General features: G+C 36.3%; 1 protein-coding gene across 6 annotated transcripts in view; it reads right to left on the reverse strand.

Moving 5' to 3' along the window:
* Positions 1 to 15,726, reverse strand: part of CABCOCO1 (ciliary associated calcium binding coiled-coil 1) — a 126,417-nt gene that overhangs the window by 10,406 nt on the left and 100,285 nt on the right. For 5 of the 6 annotated variants that reach the window (XR_013550465.2, XM_060642670.3, XM_060642667.3 and 2 more), the window contains 2 exons: positions 2,863 to 2,985; positions 2,296 to 2,436 (listed from right to left, as the gene is read on the reverse strand). Coding sequence is in view for 4 of the 6 variants with exons in the window: in XM_060642670.3 (XP_060498653.1) it covers positions 2,296 to 2,436; positions 2,863 to 2,985 (264 nt within the window). In the remaining 2 variants the exon portion in view is untranslated. Of the gene's footprint in view, positions 1 to 2,295; positions 2,437 to 2,862; positions 2,986 to 9,444; positions 9,570 to 9,681; positions 9,748 to 15,726 lie in introns of those variants that run through there. The other variant, XR_013550466.1, reaches the window with a different exon arrangement.

Genomic DNA, 15,726 nt, shown 5'->3' on the forward strand with positions numbered 1-15,726 from the left:
AAACCACACTGGAGAAGGAGCTCTAAAAAAACTGAACCCAAAACATGAATTTTCTAACTGCCTTTTCCTCTAAAAATCATAATAACAGTATGGCTCTTAAATAAAGGAGGGAAAAATATTGGAAAATTTAAAACATCTTACAAATACTCATTCATTAAATGTTCCCACAGCAATTCAGTGTATTCATACCCTAACCACTGACAGGGGGCTACCTTTGAACAGGCATGCTGCAGTTTTAAGGGCCATTGACGCTGGAAGGCAGGGTTTAGAAGGCGAGAATAACTTACCCATCTAAAACAGGGGAAGACATTTAGGTAGACAGAGAAATAATTAAACTTGGAACCTGACCAAGACACAAGGGTAAACACTGAAATAGTGCCACACCACGGTAGTATTAAAGTATCTAAAGTAGCTTGGTCATGATATTAGGGGTTATGTGGTTTTTGTGGGTAACACTGGAATTAGAACTAGAATCCAGGTCATAGCTTCCACTTAGGGCCTTTCATCAGTTTCTGACCCTGGAAATGATGGATAAATGATTTAGTCTTCCTGTGTCTATCATTTTTCAATTTATTTATCAGGGAAGTGCCTGGCTAATTCTCATGTAGTTTATGAGGATTATTAAGCGAAAATACATAAAGGGGTTTGTTATCTTGAGACATTGTGTAAATCCACATCACCAAGCCATTTTATTGAAAAATTGGCAGTAATTGGCCCAGGCTAACGTCCGTGAATACACTGAAAATGGAAATGGTTGTGGCACCTAAAGGATCCGCACCTCCCACCCCTTGTCCACATTCTTTCTATGTCTAATCACACTGGGATGAACCAGCTAATGAACATCCAGGCCTGGCAAGGTTGGCTTCAGGCCAAAGGGACAATAACGCGCACATATAGCAATCATACTCTCTCTGTTACAGAGGAGTGATATAAATGCTACAAACACTAACAGTAAAAAAAAAAAAAAAAGTCAATGAATAGTTAAAAATACACTGCTCACTCCATGGAACATGGCCTCGGTAAAGATGTTTTCAATTTGGGGGCCTGCAAACAATTCTATTACTGTCTAGTAGTTCCTCAGCAATAATTTCAGAGCTGTAGGATGGCAAAGGAGCCCAGGGCCATGATTATACATAAACTATATTTAGATGAAATGTTATCAAATCTATAAAGGAGATATGTTCTGAGTTCAGTTTATTTCAACTGCACTCTGCCCTTCCACACAGTAACCAGCTATTACATTCATGGGGTTGTTAACAATAAAGCTTTGTGTGAAACGTGTTCTACCACTATTTCTGGTAAACACTAAACACCCCTTATTAAGCCGAGGACTTTGGCTGATTCTGTTCGTATCAAACCATTAAACGTTCACATAAATAGTGCATTAACATTTGATGATTAACAAGTAACAAGGTATGCTTATGCCAAGCTAACTAATCTTTTGCTCTTTCTAAATTAGTTGTTAATACAGTATGCTTTTTATATATAGTCTCATGTTCAGATAACAATTAAATCTTTCCCTGAGATGCATTAATATTTGAAACATGTAGTATATTGTTCTATTGATTCATAGTCATTTCTATAAGAAATTATAAATCTTCTTCAAATTTGCAATTCACTTGGTTAATCATTTTGCCTGGAAAATGATGCAAGCCTTTGTGTTGAGGTAGAAGTGGTTTTTGTCTTGGTTTGCTTTGTTTTCTTGGACAGGAAAAATATCCACGCACAGAGTTGAACTGACTGATACATCATTGACAGTTGCTACCAGGACGGCTGTTCCATCACTATTTCCATGCAGCCTTTGGTGTAAATTGCTTATTAGTGATATGTAAAATGGAACAAAGTATCTGAGAGAAAACCTCTCTCAGAGAGTAACCTCTGAGAGTATCTGAGAGAAAGATTTGAAAACCTCTCGTTAGAAATTTGGTGAGAAGACTTACTGAAGAATCAGTGTTTACTGTTAGCAATGTACTCCATTTACTCTTGCAGGAGCAATGTTTACAGTATGACAGGCACTAAGTCTTTACCATGTTATTTTTTCGGTTTCAGTGCCAGATGATTTTGTAAACTGGCAACACACAGCACACTAGGTGCTGTTAGTGAATCTGTTTTGTGATCTTCTGGAATCTCCGATGACTCAACTGAGAATTATGTGGAGATGTTGAACTGAGGTCCTCCATCATTAAGCATCGCTCTTGTTAGCAGAGTGTGGATAATATTTACAGACCTAAGGTGGAGGTTGCCTAATTAACCAATAATAATAAAGTAAGTGAGCACGCTATCAAGGCTGAGTACCTGAATGCCGATTAAAATATCATCTGTGACTTGACCCAGCACTGATTTTATATCTTCAATGGTGAAACCCACTAAAGGATCCGCATCGGAAATGTTGGCTTCTGACTGGAATTCCTCAGGGACTTGTTCTTGATCCAACCCCTGGAATATCAAAAGAGAACAACACTCAAGTGATTTCAGGAGCATTCAGTGAGCTATATGTAACCTCAAGTTCTCTTGGGTACTTTTCTACAAGGAATGATGCCAGTCTCGAAGGAGAATTTGATTTGCTATTATCCTGCATTTTCATTATTCATGAGCATCTTGACAGATCAAGTCACGGTGGCAATCAGTGCTTACTCTTAGGAAAGTGGAGGTGGAGACTGGGGAGGCTGGAGAAGGAGAGATTAAAATTGCTAAACCGTTCTCATCTGGCCCATCTGTGAAGCAACCCTAAAAGAAGTATTTGTATTGAGCTAGGAAAAATCAGAAGGGAAAGAAAATGGAAGAGCATTTGCTTTCTTTCCTCCTGCCCTTAGAGAATATAACACTGAGATAAGGTGAATTAGGAGACAAAAGGAAACATACCTTCACTTCTGCATCCAATGTTGGGGGTGGTTCTATGAATGTTGAATAAATGTCAAATGAGATTCCTTCTTCTAGAGGATCTGGAAGGAGACCACCTGAAGGCTTGACAACCTCTATCATTTGCTGGAGGGGAAGAAAAGAACTGTATCATGACAAAGCCTTTGGTGAGTAACCACAGTTTCCGCCAATCCATTAATTTCTCTCTATATATTATAATGAATATATAATATATAATACATAGCATATACTATATAACATATATAATAGGTAATCAAATTAATTAAAAGTATATGAGATTTAATATATAATATATATAATTAATATAACTACACATATAATATTTATATTTATATTTATATAATATTTATATATTAAATATATATTTATATAGTTCCAATTCTATTATATTTTAAGTGCTATCTCCTCTGAATTCTTGACACCACTGCCCTGTTAGTTCTCTATTGCTTTTTGGTCTCTGTATCTCTGTATCTTATAATTAGCATTTTATTCTTCCCACTGTCTTATTCTCTTTCTATACTATGTGGTTAGAACTTTATTTTATACTGTCTTGATCTTTAACTGTTTTATGTGTCAGTGTGTCCTTCCTGCTGCCTACAAGCTCTCTGTAGGAAACCATGTTTTAGATCTTCTGCATGCCTTATCCAATTCTGGCAGAGGTTGGGTTCTTGAAACACCCAATGACAGCCTAATGGTGATTGATGTTACTCAGCAGAGTGCGGCTGTTCTTGGGGGCAGTAACAAAGTGGCCACCAAGAACTTCGTGATGAGGACAATAAAGGCTCTAAAGGTTAATGTATAAAAGCCAGCACACTGTAAATCAGGGGAGATTTGCAAAATCAACCAAAAACACTGGGGACAAGACAAGACTTCACCGTGAGCATTGAATAATTCTGTAGCAAATGTGCAAATTTCAGGGAGGGTGATGGGTGGTCAACAGCAGAAATGAAAAACAGGAGTTAAAGAAGTCAACTTAGGCAGTGTCCATTCCACCCTGACTTGGAGGTTAGAAAGAGATGAGGTACTGATGGGATCAAACATCTGAATCATTTAATTAGTTCCTTTTGTTCTGATTCCATGTTTGACAAGCAACGTTTTGATCACAATTTGACTTCCCATCTCAATTGATCTGTAAAGACATGCTCAGTTGAGTGCTTTGATTTTCATGCCTATTACATTCTTCACTGTAAATCAGTACATTGATGTTCTAGTTTGTATAGTAAGCTCTCACGAGCTCATTTTTGAAGCCCTGAGGTGAAGTCACCCACTGTCTGCTGACAAACTCAGACCCTGAGCATACAAGTTTAAAGACAAAACTCTAAAAATGCAGAATATCACCAAATATTCACCATCCTATGGGACCTGGAATATCTGAAGTCATCATACATTAATTTCTGACTTCTCCACAATAGTTCATGTTAACTTACCTGTTAAATATGTAATAATGTAATAATGTATAACTTTTGTGTTATAATATTTTATCATTTGAATATTAATACTATTATTTATTAAGATAGGTTTGGGAAGGTCTCAGAAGCTAAGCTATTATCTAGCCATCCCTATATGTTTGCATTGAATTCATATTATTAATTTTAATTCAATTTTATAGGAAGTTGCTAGTTTGTATAGATATATAGAAGGACGGAACTGTTAAAACTTTATAGTCAAGGCAATTTAGAAAACAAGCAATTAAATGATTGTCTTATGGTCAACTCATTACTAGTGACAGGACGGGGATTTAGACCTGCTGTGCCAACTTCTTGGCCCATGTGGTTTTCAGTATGCACATCATCATGCCACCATACTTGGAAATTATCGATATTATCAATTGCTTAATCTCTTCTGTTAGGTGACATCTTATATTGTTGTTCACCAGATTTTCATCTCAAATTGACTAAAGGTTAATCAATATAGAATACAAAAAAAATATCAGAGCAATTCTTTTCTCTCATCATGTTTATACGTGATTTTTTTTTCCCCAAATGGGATGTACAAGCATTTTCATCTTCCCACAAAATTATTTGTACCTTTTTTCATCATGCTTGTTTTTCATCCTCCCAAACCTTGCATTGCTCTTTATTTGCCCAAGCTAGGAAAATGAAACAGCTAAATATATTTTAGTGTCCTTTGCAACATTACAGGTAAAATAAATAAGTTGCACATGGGAATCCAGAGACAAGGGCAGATGATGAGGTATTTATTTAGTAGTATAGACTTTAACAGAGGGTGAGGAATAAGAATTTGGGGGAAGTGGAGTTGAGTTAGACATTGGAAAGAGGAGAGAAAGGAACTGAATGGGGTTTCCTGAGTTTACTGTAAGCACTGAAAGAAAGCATGAGGTAATATGCAAAGTAAAACATTTCTTTTCATGAAACAGAATTTTATTTTGTTGCTCTTGCTAAATATGTCTTACAGCTCTGCTTTTCTACACACAGGTAGGGCTTTCTGCTAATTTTCTCTCACCCCTTGGTGTAAGTTCTCAGTAGGTCACCCCTGCATCCTGGTGGTAGCAAATTCTTCCCCCTGCCCCCCTGTGCCCTTCCTTCCATCGGATCATACACATGACTGCAAGCAGATACGGGTGCTCAGTTTTTTGACTCCATCCCTCACATCCCCTTGGTCTGCATTTCTTTATATGGCTCATCCGAAATACCTGCCAACTACCAGTCTTCCTGGTCTCTGGCACTGGTTGTGTGTGTGTGTGTGTGTGTGTGTGTGTGTGTGCACTGGGCACACACTTGGGAACTTGGGTCACTCCCAGCTCTACATTATTATTTTTTTGGTGGAGTGAAGCTCCTGTTTATCTCAAGAAACTCTTTTGCTTGATTTTTATGAATATAGCTCATACAGGAATTCATTTGATTTAATTCCTGCACAAAAACTGGGGGTGAGAATTTCTCTTCTTCAGAGTGTCTTGCATACTATCAACGAATCAAATCACAGCTACATTTTTCTCTTTCACAAAGAGTTACATTTGGCTGTCTGAGTAAAAACACTGTAAAGGAAAGAAAAGTCCGGTTTCAAATGGGAGTAAATATAAAGTCATTTCATTAATAATAAGAAAGCGTACCGTCAAATATATAGTTTGAAATAAACATAATACCAGAAGCATCATAGTGCTTTTTCCCCCCACTAAGTAGTCTTTTTCAAAAACAAGTTTAAGGAAAATTAGAATCAATAATTGTGGTGAGAGCACAGAGCCAGCAAATATGTTTAAATGAAACCGTCTGATGCAATACTTTCTTAAAAAAATACAATTAGGCCTTTGTATTTTTTTTTTTAACAAAACCTCATGTTTTACAACATCACTGGTTCTGTAATAAAATCTGTTTAAAACAGAAAGACATGGTCAGCTTTATTAAGTTAGATTTTCTGAAAGAACGTTATAATTTCCTCAAGTCTATGAATAGTTGAAGCAAATTAAATAAAGCTAGTTTTATAACTATTTTTATACATTCCTGTAGCATTGTAATTGTCTCATATTTTTTTTCCTAAAAAGTCTAATACGTTACCTCTTAAACCTCAAAAAATAAAAACAGAAGAAAGATCAAGTGTGTTTATTAAAAAAACACTCCTCTTTGGTACCCTGTGTTAGCAACACCCTTTCTTCTTCTATAAGAGAATAGCACCCATAATCTTCAGATCAAGAAACAAAGGAAAAGACTTTAAGTGACTTGCCTGAGGCCTAATGCTGAGATTAAAAATCAGGAGTTTCTGATTATACACATACATCCATTTGGCCAAATGATTGGTTTTGCTTGACTTTCAAATACCCCCTAAATATTACTTTGAATGTAAAGCAATAAATGTGTTTCTCTTGCCATTTTTGAATGCTTGCACACAAATGGATATAATAAAAACAATCATGTTGTTCCATGTGAATGCCATTTATATTTTTTCTGATAATGAGCAGACCATTTGAACCAAGGTGAGTACATTAAAAGCTCTAATAAAGAAGAGAATAGATTTCTAAACAGAATAATGGACTGTTAAGTGAACATACAATAAATAACATCTACAGATGTGGTCGCTAGAAAATTAGTTTTGCATAACTTACCACTATACATTTCCCCCAGATGTTATCTGTTACATGAAAATTAACTTAAGTTAGTTATATTGTTCATTATGTGCATACTGCATTAGCATTATTTAAGATGGTTTACAATCTGAGCTTTAGTGGAATTGTACTATGGTATTTAAAGAATATCAAGTAAATGGTTTTTTGGCATAATTTAATACTCGTAAGTACAAAATTTCATCGCTGAACATTATGTAGGTTTTAAAAAATCCAAGATCTTTACTTTACAAGCCAAATGAAATCACTAGAATACTTTTAAGACTTTACATATTCAGTATGAAATGGACATCCATCATGGGAATAAATGATAGGAATTTTGAACCCCCCTGGAACTAAGTACAGGGACAGTTTAGGTTTACAAAATGCTGACAGGAATTAGAATCTGCTTCAGATCTTTACTATGTCTGAGAAAAAGTATAAAAATTTTATCTGAAAACTGCATTACTTCCTGCTTTCTTTTTCTACTTTGTGTGTTAACATCATTGATAGTATCAACTCTGGTTAATTGTTTTTGCTATTTATTTGTTTTTGTTATTGTTTTGTTTTTTGTTGTTTTTATTGTTACTTATTTTACTCTTTTATTGTTTTCCATTGGCAAAAAAAGGTAGATGATTTGTGGGTAGTGTTTGTACTGATGAAATCTATGATCAAGGTGGCAATTATTAAATTATTAAATACAATTATTAAATTATTCAAGATATTAAAAAATGTCATTGAAATGAAAACTTTCCACTGTTTTGAATGGCAGGAAGCAAGATAAATCTGTTAAGCCTTTTCTGAGCGATAGAAATACATACAAAAAACTGGTATGCTTTAAAAAGACATTTGTTTCAAATTGTCAGATGATGACTTCATATGTAAATCAAAACTTACTACAAAATGTCAAAGTTTCAAAAAGCAAACTTTATTGCACACATTTCCCAATACTAACTAAGGAGAAAAGGCACAAAAATTCCTGTAATGTTTTAACTATTTTCTCCCCTTGAAAAAAGGCATTACTCATTTGCAAGTCTAATGAAGTAGTACATGTGTGGTTCTGGAAATTTTTAACAAAAATCGTAACCCATTGCCCACAATATACTACACAAAAAGTAACAACATATGAATGCCACCTGTAAAATGCAATAAACTCTGGTAATGTCATACTGAGGCCATAAATTTGAAATCAAAAGAGAGGAAATTCACAGGCTAAGATTATCAGAGAAACTTCAATTAATCCATTTCTAAAGTGTTTTCTTTTGTGTTCAGGCCATTACAAACTTCTTAATATACCCTGTAAATGTAGAATATCAATTCTGCTACAAGAGCCCTCCTCCCCCTTTGCATTTTTGACTTGGAAATAAATTTGCAAATGCAGCACATTAATTTTCTTTCCTGTGCTTAATATGCAGTATTTACATTTTGAAAAGGTTCAAAATGTTGCCAGGCTTCTGCAGGGTATGAATAGACATCTAATAGCAACTTCTATTTTTATCCACAACATACCGGCAGTTTGAACATCTATAACTTAATAGAGCTTTGAGACCACCAGATCCACATGCTAATCACCTGAACGGTGATGGGTGACACAGGACAAGTTAGGACAGGAAATGAAGACTACCCATTCCAGCTGAAGCTGCAAAGAGGAATTTAAGTTGGCAGGCTGCAGTAAACCAAATTGCAGTCTGGCTAGGACACTTGAGTTAACACCTTGTGCCCATTTTTATTTATATCCCCTGATTTGATCTTGTTTAACTTGGGCTTGACATTTTTTTTTTAAAGTTAAATAACTAAAGGAACTGATTCCAGAATATTTTAGACATCTTTAGCATTTCCAAGCCATAGTTCTGCTTAAGGCCAACATTACAATTTGAAAAGAAATCTGAGTACTCCTATCTTAATGACCTCCGACAGCAAAATCCTCTCTAATGAATTTGGAAAAAAAGTACCTTCTCATAATGTAAATGCAATTTAAAAGAAAAAGATGTTTTGATCTGGCTGTAGCATAAACATTTCCTGAGGGATAGAACAATTCTTCAGATACCCAGATATTTTCTAAAGATGGCAATAATCTGGAAGATAGACCACTGAATTACAGGCTTTAGACTTGGCTCTATTCCTAATTGTGTGATGCTAAGAAAATCCCTAGGCCTCAGTTTGTTTATCTGTAAAAGTAGGATAATGATAATTGCTACCTGGCTACTTCGTTGAATTGTTTCAAGCACAAATTAGGTAATGTGGATGAAAATTCTGGGAGTTCTTCAAAGGGAAAGTATTATTAAACCCAAAGGTGTATTATTATTATTTATAATTACTGTTATTATTGAAAGGATCATTTTTCTAAAGCCAGAACTGAAAGAGTAGAGTAACCATATTAAGAATACTGGTCCATGCTATGTCTATATGTAATTGTTCACATTGCCCAAAGAGTCCAGCTAACTCAGAAGAATTTGTTAATAAGTACATGCCATCATCCTGTTTCTAAATAGTCACAGCCTTTAAATTACCAAACACATATCCAATGCCATCTTATTTGAAGAATTCCTTGGACCCAAATAACTTCCCTCTGGAGACCTAGATAGCATGACATACTTCTTTGTTGTGTGGCACGCTCAGGACTACAGCAAGACACCTATTTAGAAAAGGAGAATGTTTATATCTAACTTTCAAAAGTAGAAAATCTGCTTCTCCCCCGACCTGCCCACCCCCCCTCAACCCCCGACCCCATTTATCATTCTTTTCACCTTTTGTTTCTCAGCAACCGATGTGGTCTGTGGTTGTCCAGACTGAGTTCATTTCAGAAAGATTTCCTTTAACAGATTTCATCAAAAGTAAAGAGTTAGGGCACATAGGACACATTTTTAGCATGTCCTTCTTGTGAAAATTGAAACACTGGAGCTCTTGAACCTGCTAAGTTCAACACTGTACTTCTGATTCTTAGATTGACCTTATCTTGTGACTTCCTAAGGGTCAGAGAGCGAAAGTCTGGCTGGTTCTATTAGATATAGTTGGAAAATAACTAATGCTTTTCAAAAATATTTTTTAAAAGCCACTCAGAGTATATTTGCTTAGCTTATACGCTAAAACGCATATCCTTGAATTCAGTATAAAGTATTTCAAAAAGTTCTGATCATGGATAAATTTGTTTTGGTTTTATCTTGGTGTTCCATGTAAAGTTTGATGGTTTTTATTATTTAAAATTGAGGAAATACTCTAAATTATCTCCTATTCTAAGAATTTGAAATTAAGTATCAGTATCTGTAAATTAGCATAATAAAGATGATTATGCAATTATCTTTGTGGAAAGCTTGTTTTGAATTTTCAAATATAAATTTTAAAAATTGATTTTATATATGTTGCATTTTAATTACATCGTATGATAACTTCTGTGAAGACAAAACTATTGCATGGCTTTTATATTTGAGAATATTCTTTTTGAACAAGTACCTGTAATTTACAGAAATTATAGGAGATAATAAATTATAATGGTTAGAAGGGAAACTACAATAAATGAAGGAACCCTAAGTCCTTGGTGCTAGTCTTTTTCTTTTCATGGACTTCCTGTTATTTTCACAGTTTAAACTACCTGAGTAAGAGGAGGCTGAAACTATTTGGATAAAGCTATCCATGTAATTTATTTAACTTCAAAGCACACCAATTGACTTGCACTTCAGTCCTGAAGTCATCAAGGGTTGTAAGCAAAAAAACAAAACAAAACAAAACCCCCCAAAAACAAACCAAAACAAACAAAAAACCCTTCTTAACACTATACTGAAATTAATTTCATTTAGAAATATAAAGCTTTTTTAGGCTAAATGAGAATATCTTTAAAGTACTCTGAAATCCTTAGAGAAGTCAACATAATATTATTATTTCTGACCTCTTGGACTCAAGATGTCTATTTTAAGTAATCTGACATTAAAAATGTGCTGACAAATATAGATTAAAAAACAACACAGGAAGTTGTAAATCAGTTGGTAACCCTTAGCATCAAGGAAATAAGAGACCATGAAAATGTAGTCATTTACTTTAGTCAACCTCAACCTTAATTTTTAACTAAAGAAAATTCACAGAAGGCATGATGTTTACATTTTGGATATTTTATTCATAGTTTGTGTGTTTCCTTTTTCTCCAGTGGGCACATAAATTATTACAAGGAAACATGTTGTCACAGTTATAAATATTTCCCCCTCAGCTTAGCTCCCTTCACCCACCCCACCCCCCTTTTTTAAATCTCCATTAAATGATTCTTTAACTGCTATAGTCATTCCTCTATGATCAGCGGGTCAGGCTTTTCTTGCTTAGGAGGGAAGTGCTGCTGATTACTCTTGTGGGCCTGGCATTTAGAAACAAAGCTCTCTCAGGGAGCATCCCGGCCCTTCCTTCCATGCAGGGCAGTCCATTGTTATATACATGGGGGTGTCATTATTTCAGTAACTGAACAAGAGTCTTGTCTTTCCTTCCCAGGAAGAGCTCTAGGCCCTCTAAGTTTCCGAGGCTTTTCACGGAATCTAAATTCTTGGAAATTAACTACAAGACTGATTTTGTGGACAATGGCACATACAGCAATAGATTTTTTTCAAAAAGGCCCTTTCACCTATACTCTGTTAAAAACAAACTGAAATAATAGCAACTCTGAAAATCTTACGTGGTGTTTGTATTCCAGATTTGAGTGTTTTAGCAATCTGGATTTTTTTCCCTTTACATGCACAGTCAGAGTCTTGGACTGGATCTGTCCCTCAGTAGAGAGTATCTCTGGAACATGTTTTCTTTATTTGTAAAATTAGGGGGTTAGACTAGGTCATCTCTAGTTCAGTCACAGATGCTGTATCCTATGTTACTAAACTTCAAGTGGCCTTTTCTCTATTTACACAAGACTCAAAGTTGCCAGCCTGTGCAGATCCTCAGATTCAGTATTTTTCTGTCACAAAGTTGGAGACTATTTGGATTACAGTCTTCGTACTTAATGGAATCTTATACAGGTTGCAGCTTGTCCATTTATTTCTACTTAATTATCTCCTGCAAACCTGTTTCTCCTTCATTTTCTTTATCTCTCAATGACATCACCATTTTCTTGGTCTTGGGACTCAAAATTTTGAGATTGTCTTCAGTTGTTCCCTCTCCCTTAGCCCTACCATTCAATCAGGTGTTGGGGGCACCTTCAGATATCTGTCACACCTTCTTCCTTCTTCTTCTTAGCATTCCTACCATGTAGCCTCCAGATCCAAGATCTTGCCTTTACAGATCCTGAGCTCCAGCCATACTGGATTACTCCCTACTTTCCCACTAAGCATGCTACTATAACATAGTGGGTGCTCAATAAATATTCGCTGTATGAAAAGAGTGAGCCAGCTAGCCAGACATCATGGGTGGGGGTCCTTTCCCAGAAGTGAGTCTTGCTTGTGCTGCCCTCTTTGCTGGGAGGGCATTTCTTTCTCATCCAAGCTAGTCAATATTCCATTTGCCCTTCCAGGTTAGCTCATTCACCTCAGTGGAGTTTTTCTTGATCCCCTTGTGCTTCAGTTTTTTGTTTGTTCCCCTTGTACAGTACTTGTTACCTCGTACTTTGAGTTATAGCCATGCATGAGATATCTCCCACCACTTTGTGGAAACAACTTGAGGGTATAGACCATGTCATTCATCTTGAGACAGTAGCTCAGGTCTTTGTACAAAGATGGCACTTGTTAGGTGTTAGGTACTACATTAGGATAACATTTCATTTAAAAGTTTTCAGGGCTGGGGTGCCTGAGTGGCTCAGTTGAGCATCGAACTTCAGCTCAGGTTGTGATCTCATGGTTCGTGAGTTCCAGCCCCTCATCAGGGTCTGTGCTGACAACTCAGAACCTGAAGCCTGCTTCGGATTCTGTGTCTCCTTTTCTCTCTGCCTCTTCCCCACTTGCGTCTTTCTCTGCTTCTCAAAAATAAAGAAATGTAATAAAAAAATAAAAAAAAGTTTTCAGGGTTGCGAATTTGTTTGATGTGCTATGATTCAGTTTAAAAGTTTGTCATGAAAAATTATGCAACTTGGAGAAGGAAATCTAATGGTTTGTTGTTGCATCTGTGCAATACCTGTATTTCTCAGTTATGAACGGAGTCCTGGGTATTTGTTTGATTATCATAATGCCAAACGACAAAACAAGCTCTGACTGACTGGATTGCATTGCTTAAACTGACTAATGGTTGTTTTACACAGCATAGTTTAAAATTCTAAATCATTCATCAGAGATACCACTTCCCCCACATAGCTCCTGATGGATGTACCGTCAGAAAATCCTTAAGTTTTCTGAGTTGCCCACCTCCAGGCTCCCATGATTCACATTGCTTTTCATAGGCCACCCACCGGCATCCCCAATCCCCCAAGTACTGTGAATTGAACCCAGTGGAGTTGTGGCAGCACTGGTCACCAAGCAGTAAAATGAACATTGATGATGAAGAAAAGAAGCTCTTGTTTATTGGGAATCTACTCTGAGTTTGGAATGGGACTAGTTAGAAAGCACACTATAAACATTAGGTACTTCAATTCATGCTACATTGTGAGGAGAGGTTTTATTGAACTCATATTTTGGATGAAGAACGTAAAGCTCACAGGGTTAAGTAACTCAGTCAAGGTCACACAACTAGAGAATGACAAATTCGTCAGAACTTGAACCCACATCTCTTTGGCTCCAAAGCCCATGCACCCAACCCTTGGTGGCAAGTGGAATCCCATTTGTGTGTGTGTGTGTGTGTGTGTGTGTGTGTGTGTGTGTGTGTATTGTCCCAAAAATGATTCTCTCTGGTTTACAGGTGAAAAAATGGGTTCAGACAAGTAAAATGATATATACACACTAGGGATCTGAAAGTATAAGTTCTCAGGGAATTTCAGAAAGAGTTTGTTCTCTGGTTCCTCACAGTCCTACTGTGCACAGTTCCAAAATACTCAACAAAAGATATGGAGGATTTATTTTTTTTTAAGATGGCAAGATATAAAAGGCATTTGGCTTATAAAGAAATTTGAGAACATGCTTAATTCATTTCTGTAAGCGGGAAAGTATATGAGCATCCATTTGCTTTTGGTGACGAAAACTGCATGTTCCTGCTCAAATAGCATTTTGTCTCATTTGTTGTAATTGTAATTACTGTTTTCTTTGGAATCACAGTTTTTTCTAGGAACAGGCATATGCAGAAAAGCAACCAATAACATAGACAGTTAAAAACACATTGAGAAATGAGTATGGTTATGTGAACAAATCTCTTGTGATTATTCTTCCACTGTGTGCTGTAATGTGCTTTAAATCCATTTCCATATTTTTAATTAACACTTAGTTCCAAAAAACTTTCTGGAGGCCATTTAAATCACAAATGGAGGAAAAAACAAATTTGCTTTATCAGAAAATTGACTATAGACTATTTTGGTGGCTTTTATTATTTTTACATTTTAATGATTAAAATTAAATATAGTCCGATTACTCACAACAGAAGGCAGTGAAATAATTTTCATGGCTGATATAATTTTAAAGTCAAACCTGGGTGAATGAGATATTAGTTCTCTTGTGGATGAGTTTCATTGTCCAGCCTGTGGCTCTAATTCCTGATCAGTCCCATCCATTTCATAAAAGGAATTAGACAACTGTACCAAGTTACTCTTCTAGCAGAGCCCAAGTGGTGCATTGGCTTTATCTCAACAGCTGTCCTATAGGGACTATAGTGTTTGTGCTGTCTTATAGATTTTAGACACCTGTTTTCAGTTTGAATCATTATTTTTTAAATGTCTATTTATTTATTTTGAGAAGGAGAGAGAGAGAAAGGGGCAGAGAGAGAGAGGGAGAGAGAGAAGCCCAAGCAGGCCACCTTGTCAGCACAGAGCCCAATGTGGGACCCAGACCCATGAACCATGAGATCATGACCTGGCCAAGAGTCAGATGCCTCACTGACTAAGCCACCCAGTCTCTCCAGATTCATTTCTTTTGAGTGAAAAACAGACTGAACAAACATTATTTTAAAATTCTTTGCCCCCAAAATACGATCTGCTATTTTGAAACACAGTCATTGTCACAAGTAAAAGGCATAAGTGCAGCTCTCAGAGGATGGTTATTCATACCTGGTCCTACAACAAAGGCCACTGTCCTTGTCTAGAGAATGGGGATAACAGTCGTTCCCCACTGCAAGGGTTTTGTAAAGATTAAATCAACATGTGTAAAGCACTTACACAGTGCCAGGCATGTGGAAACAGCTTAAAAGCGTGAAGCTTGATTTTTTAAAATATATTTTTTCATGTCACATATTTATGTCTACAACAACAATAAACAAAGGGTAGGGTAGGGACTTGGTCTGTTTTGTTCCCCACTTCATTACCTGGCAGGTGGCTGGTAAATACTGAGAAAGTAATAAATATTTACTGAATAATTAAATGTAGGAAATCTTTGTGGTCAATAGACCATTCTATCACCATTTTCCCCCCTGCTATTAACATACAGGGTGCCAAATTTTAAGATTTTTTTCTGTTTCTCTTCCCTGCTACCAGCCCATGCCCCACACCTCGATCTTCTACTGTGACCTATAACTAAGACTTCCCCTCATCTGTGCATCCAGCCTGGTCCCTTGACTTGACATTTTCCTCCCCATTAATGGTTAGATTCTTCCAAAAGGTGCTCGTGTGAAATGGAGTCCTGCCAAATGAATACATTGTAGTGGTAAGACTGGAATATAAGCATGAGTGTAGCCGGTTCCCTTATGAAGAAATTATTCAGGACAGGAAAGCCCTTGAAGGATCGTTCTGGTTTTCACACTTGTATGAACACAGCCCTGGC

Source organism: Panthera onca, chromosome D2 (assembly GCF_046562875.1).
Source record: "Panthera onca isolate mPanOnc1 chromosome D2, mPanOnc1 haplotype 2, whole genome shotgun sequence".
In the NCBI taxonomy this organism is placed as follows: domain Eukaryota; kingdom Metazoa; phylum Chordata; class Mammalia; order Carnivora; family Felidae; genus Panthera; species Panthera onca.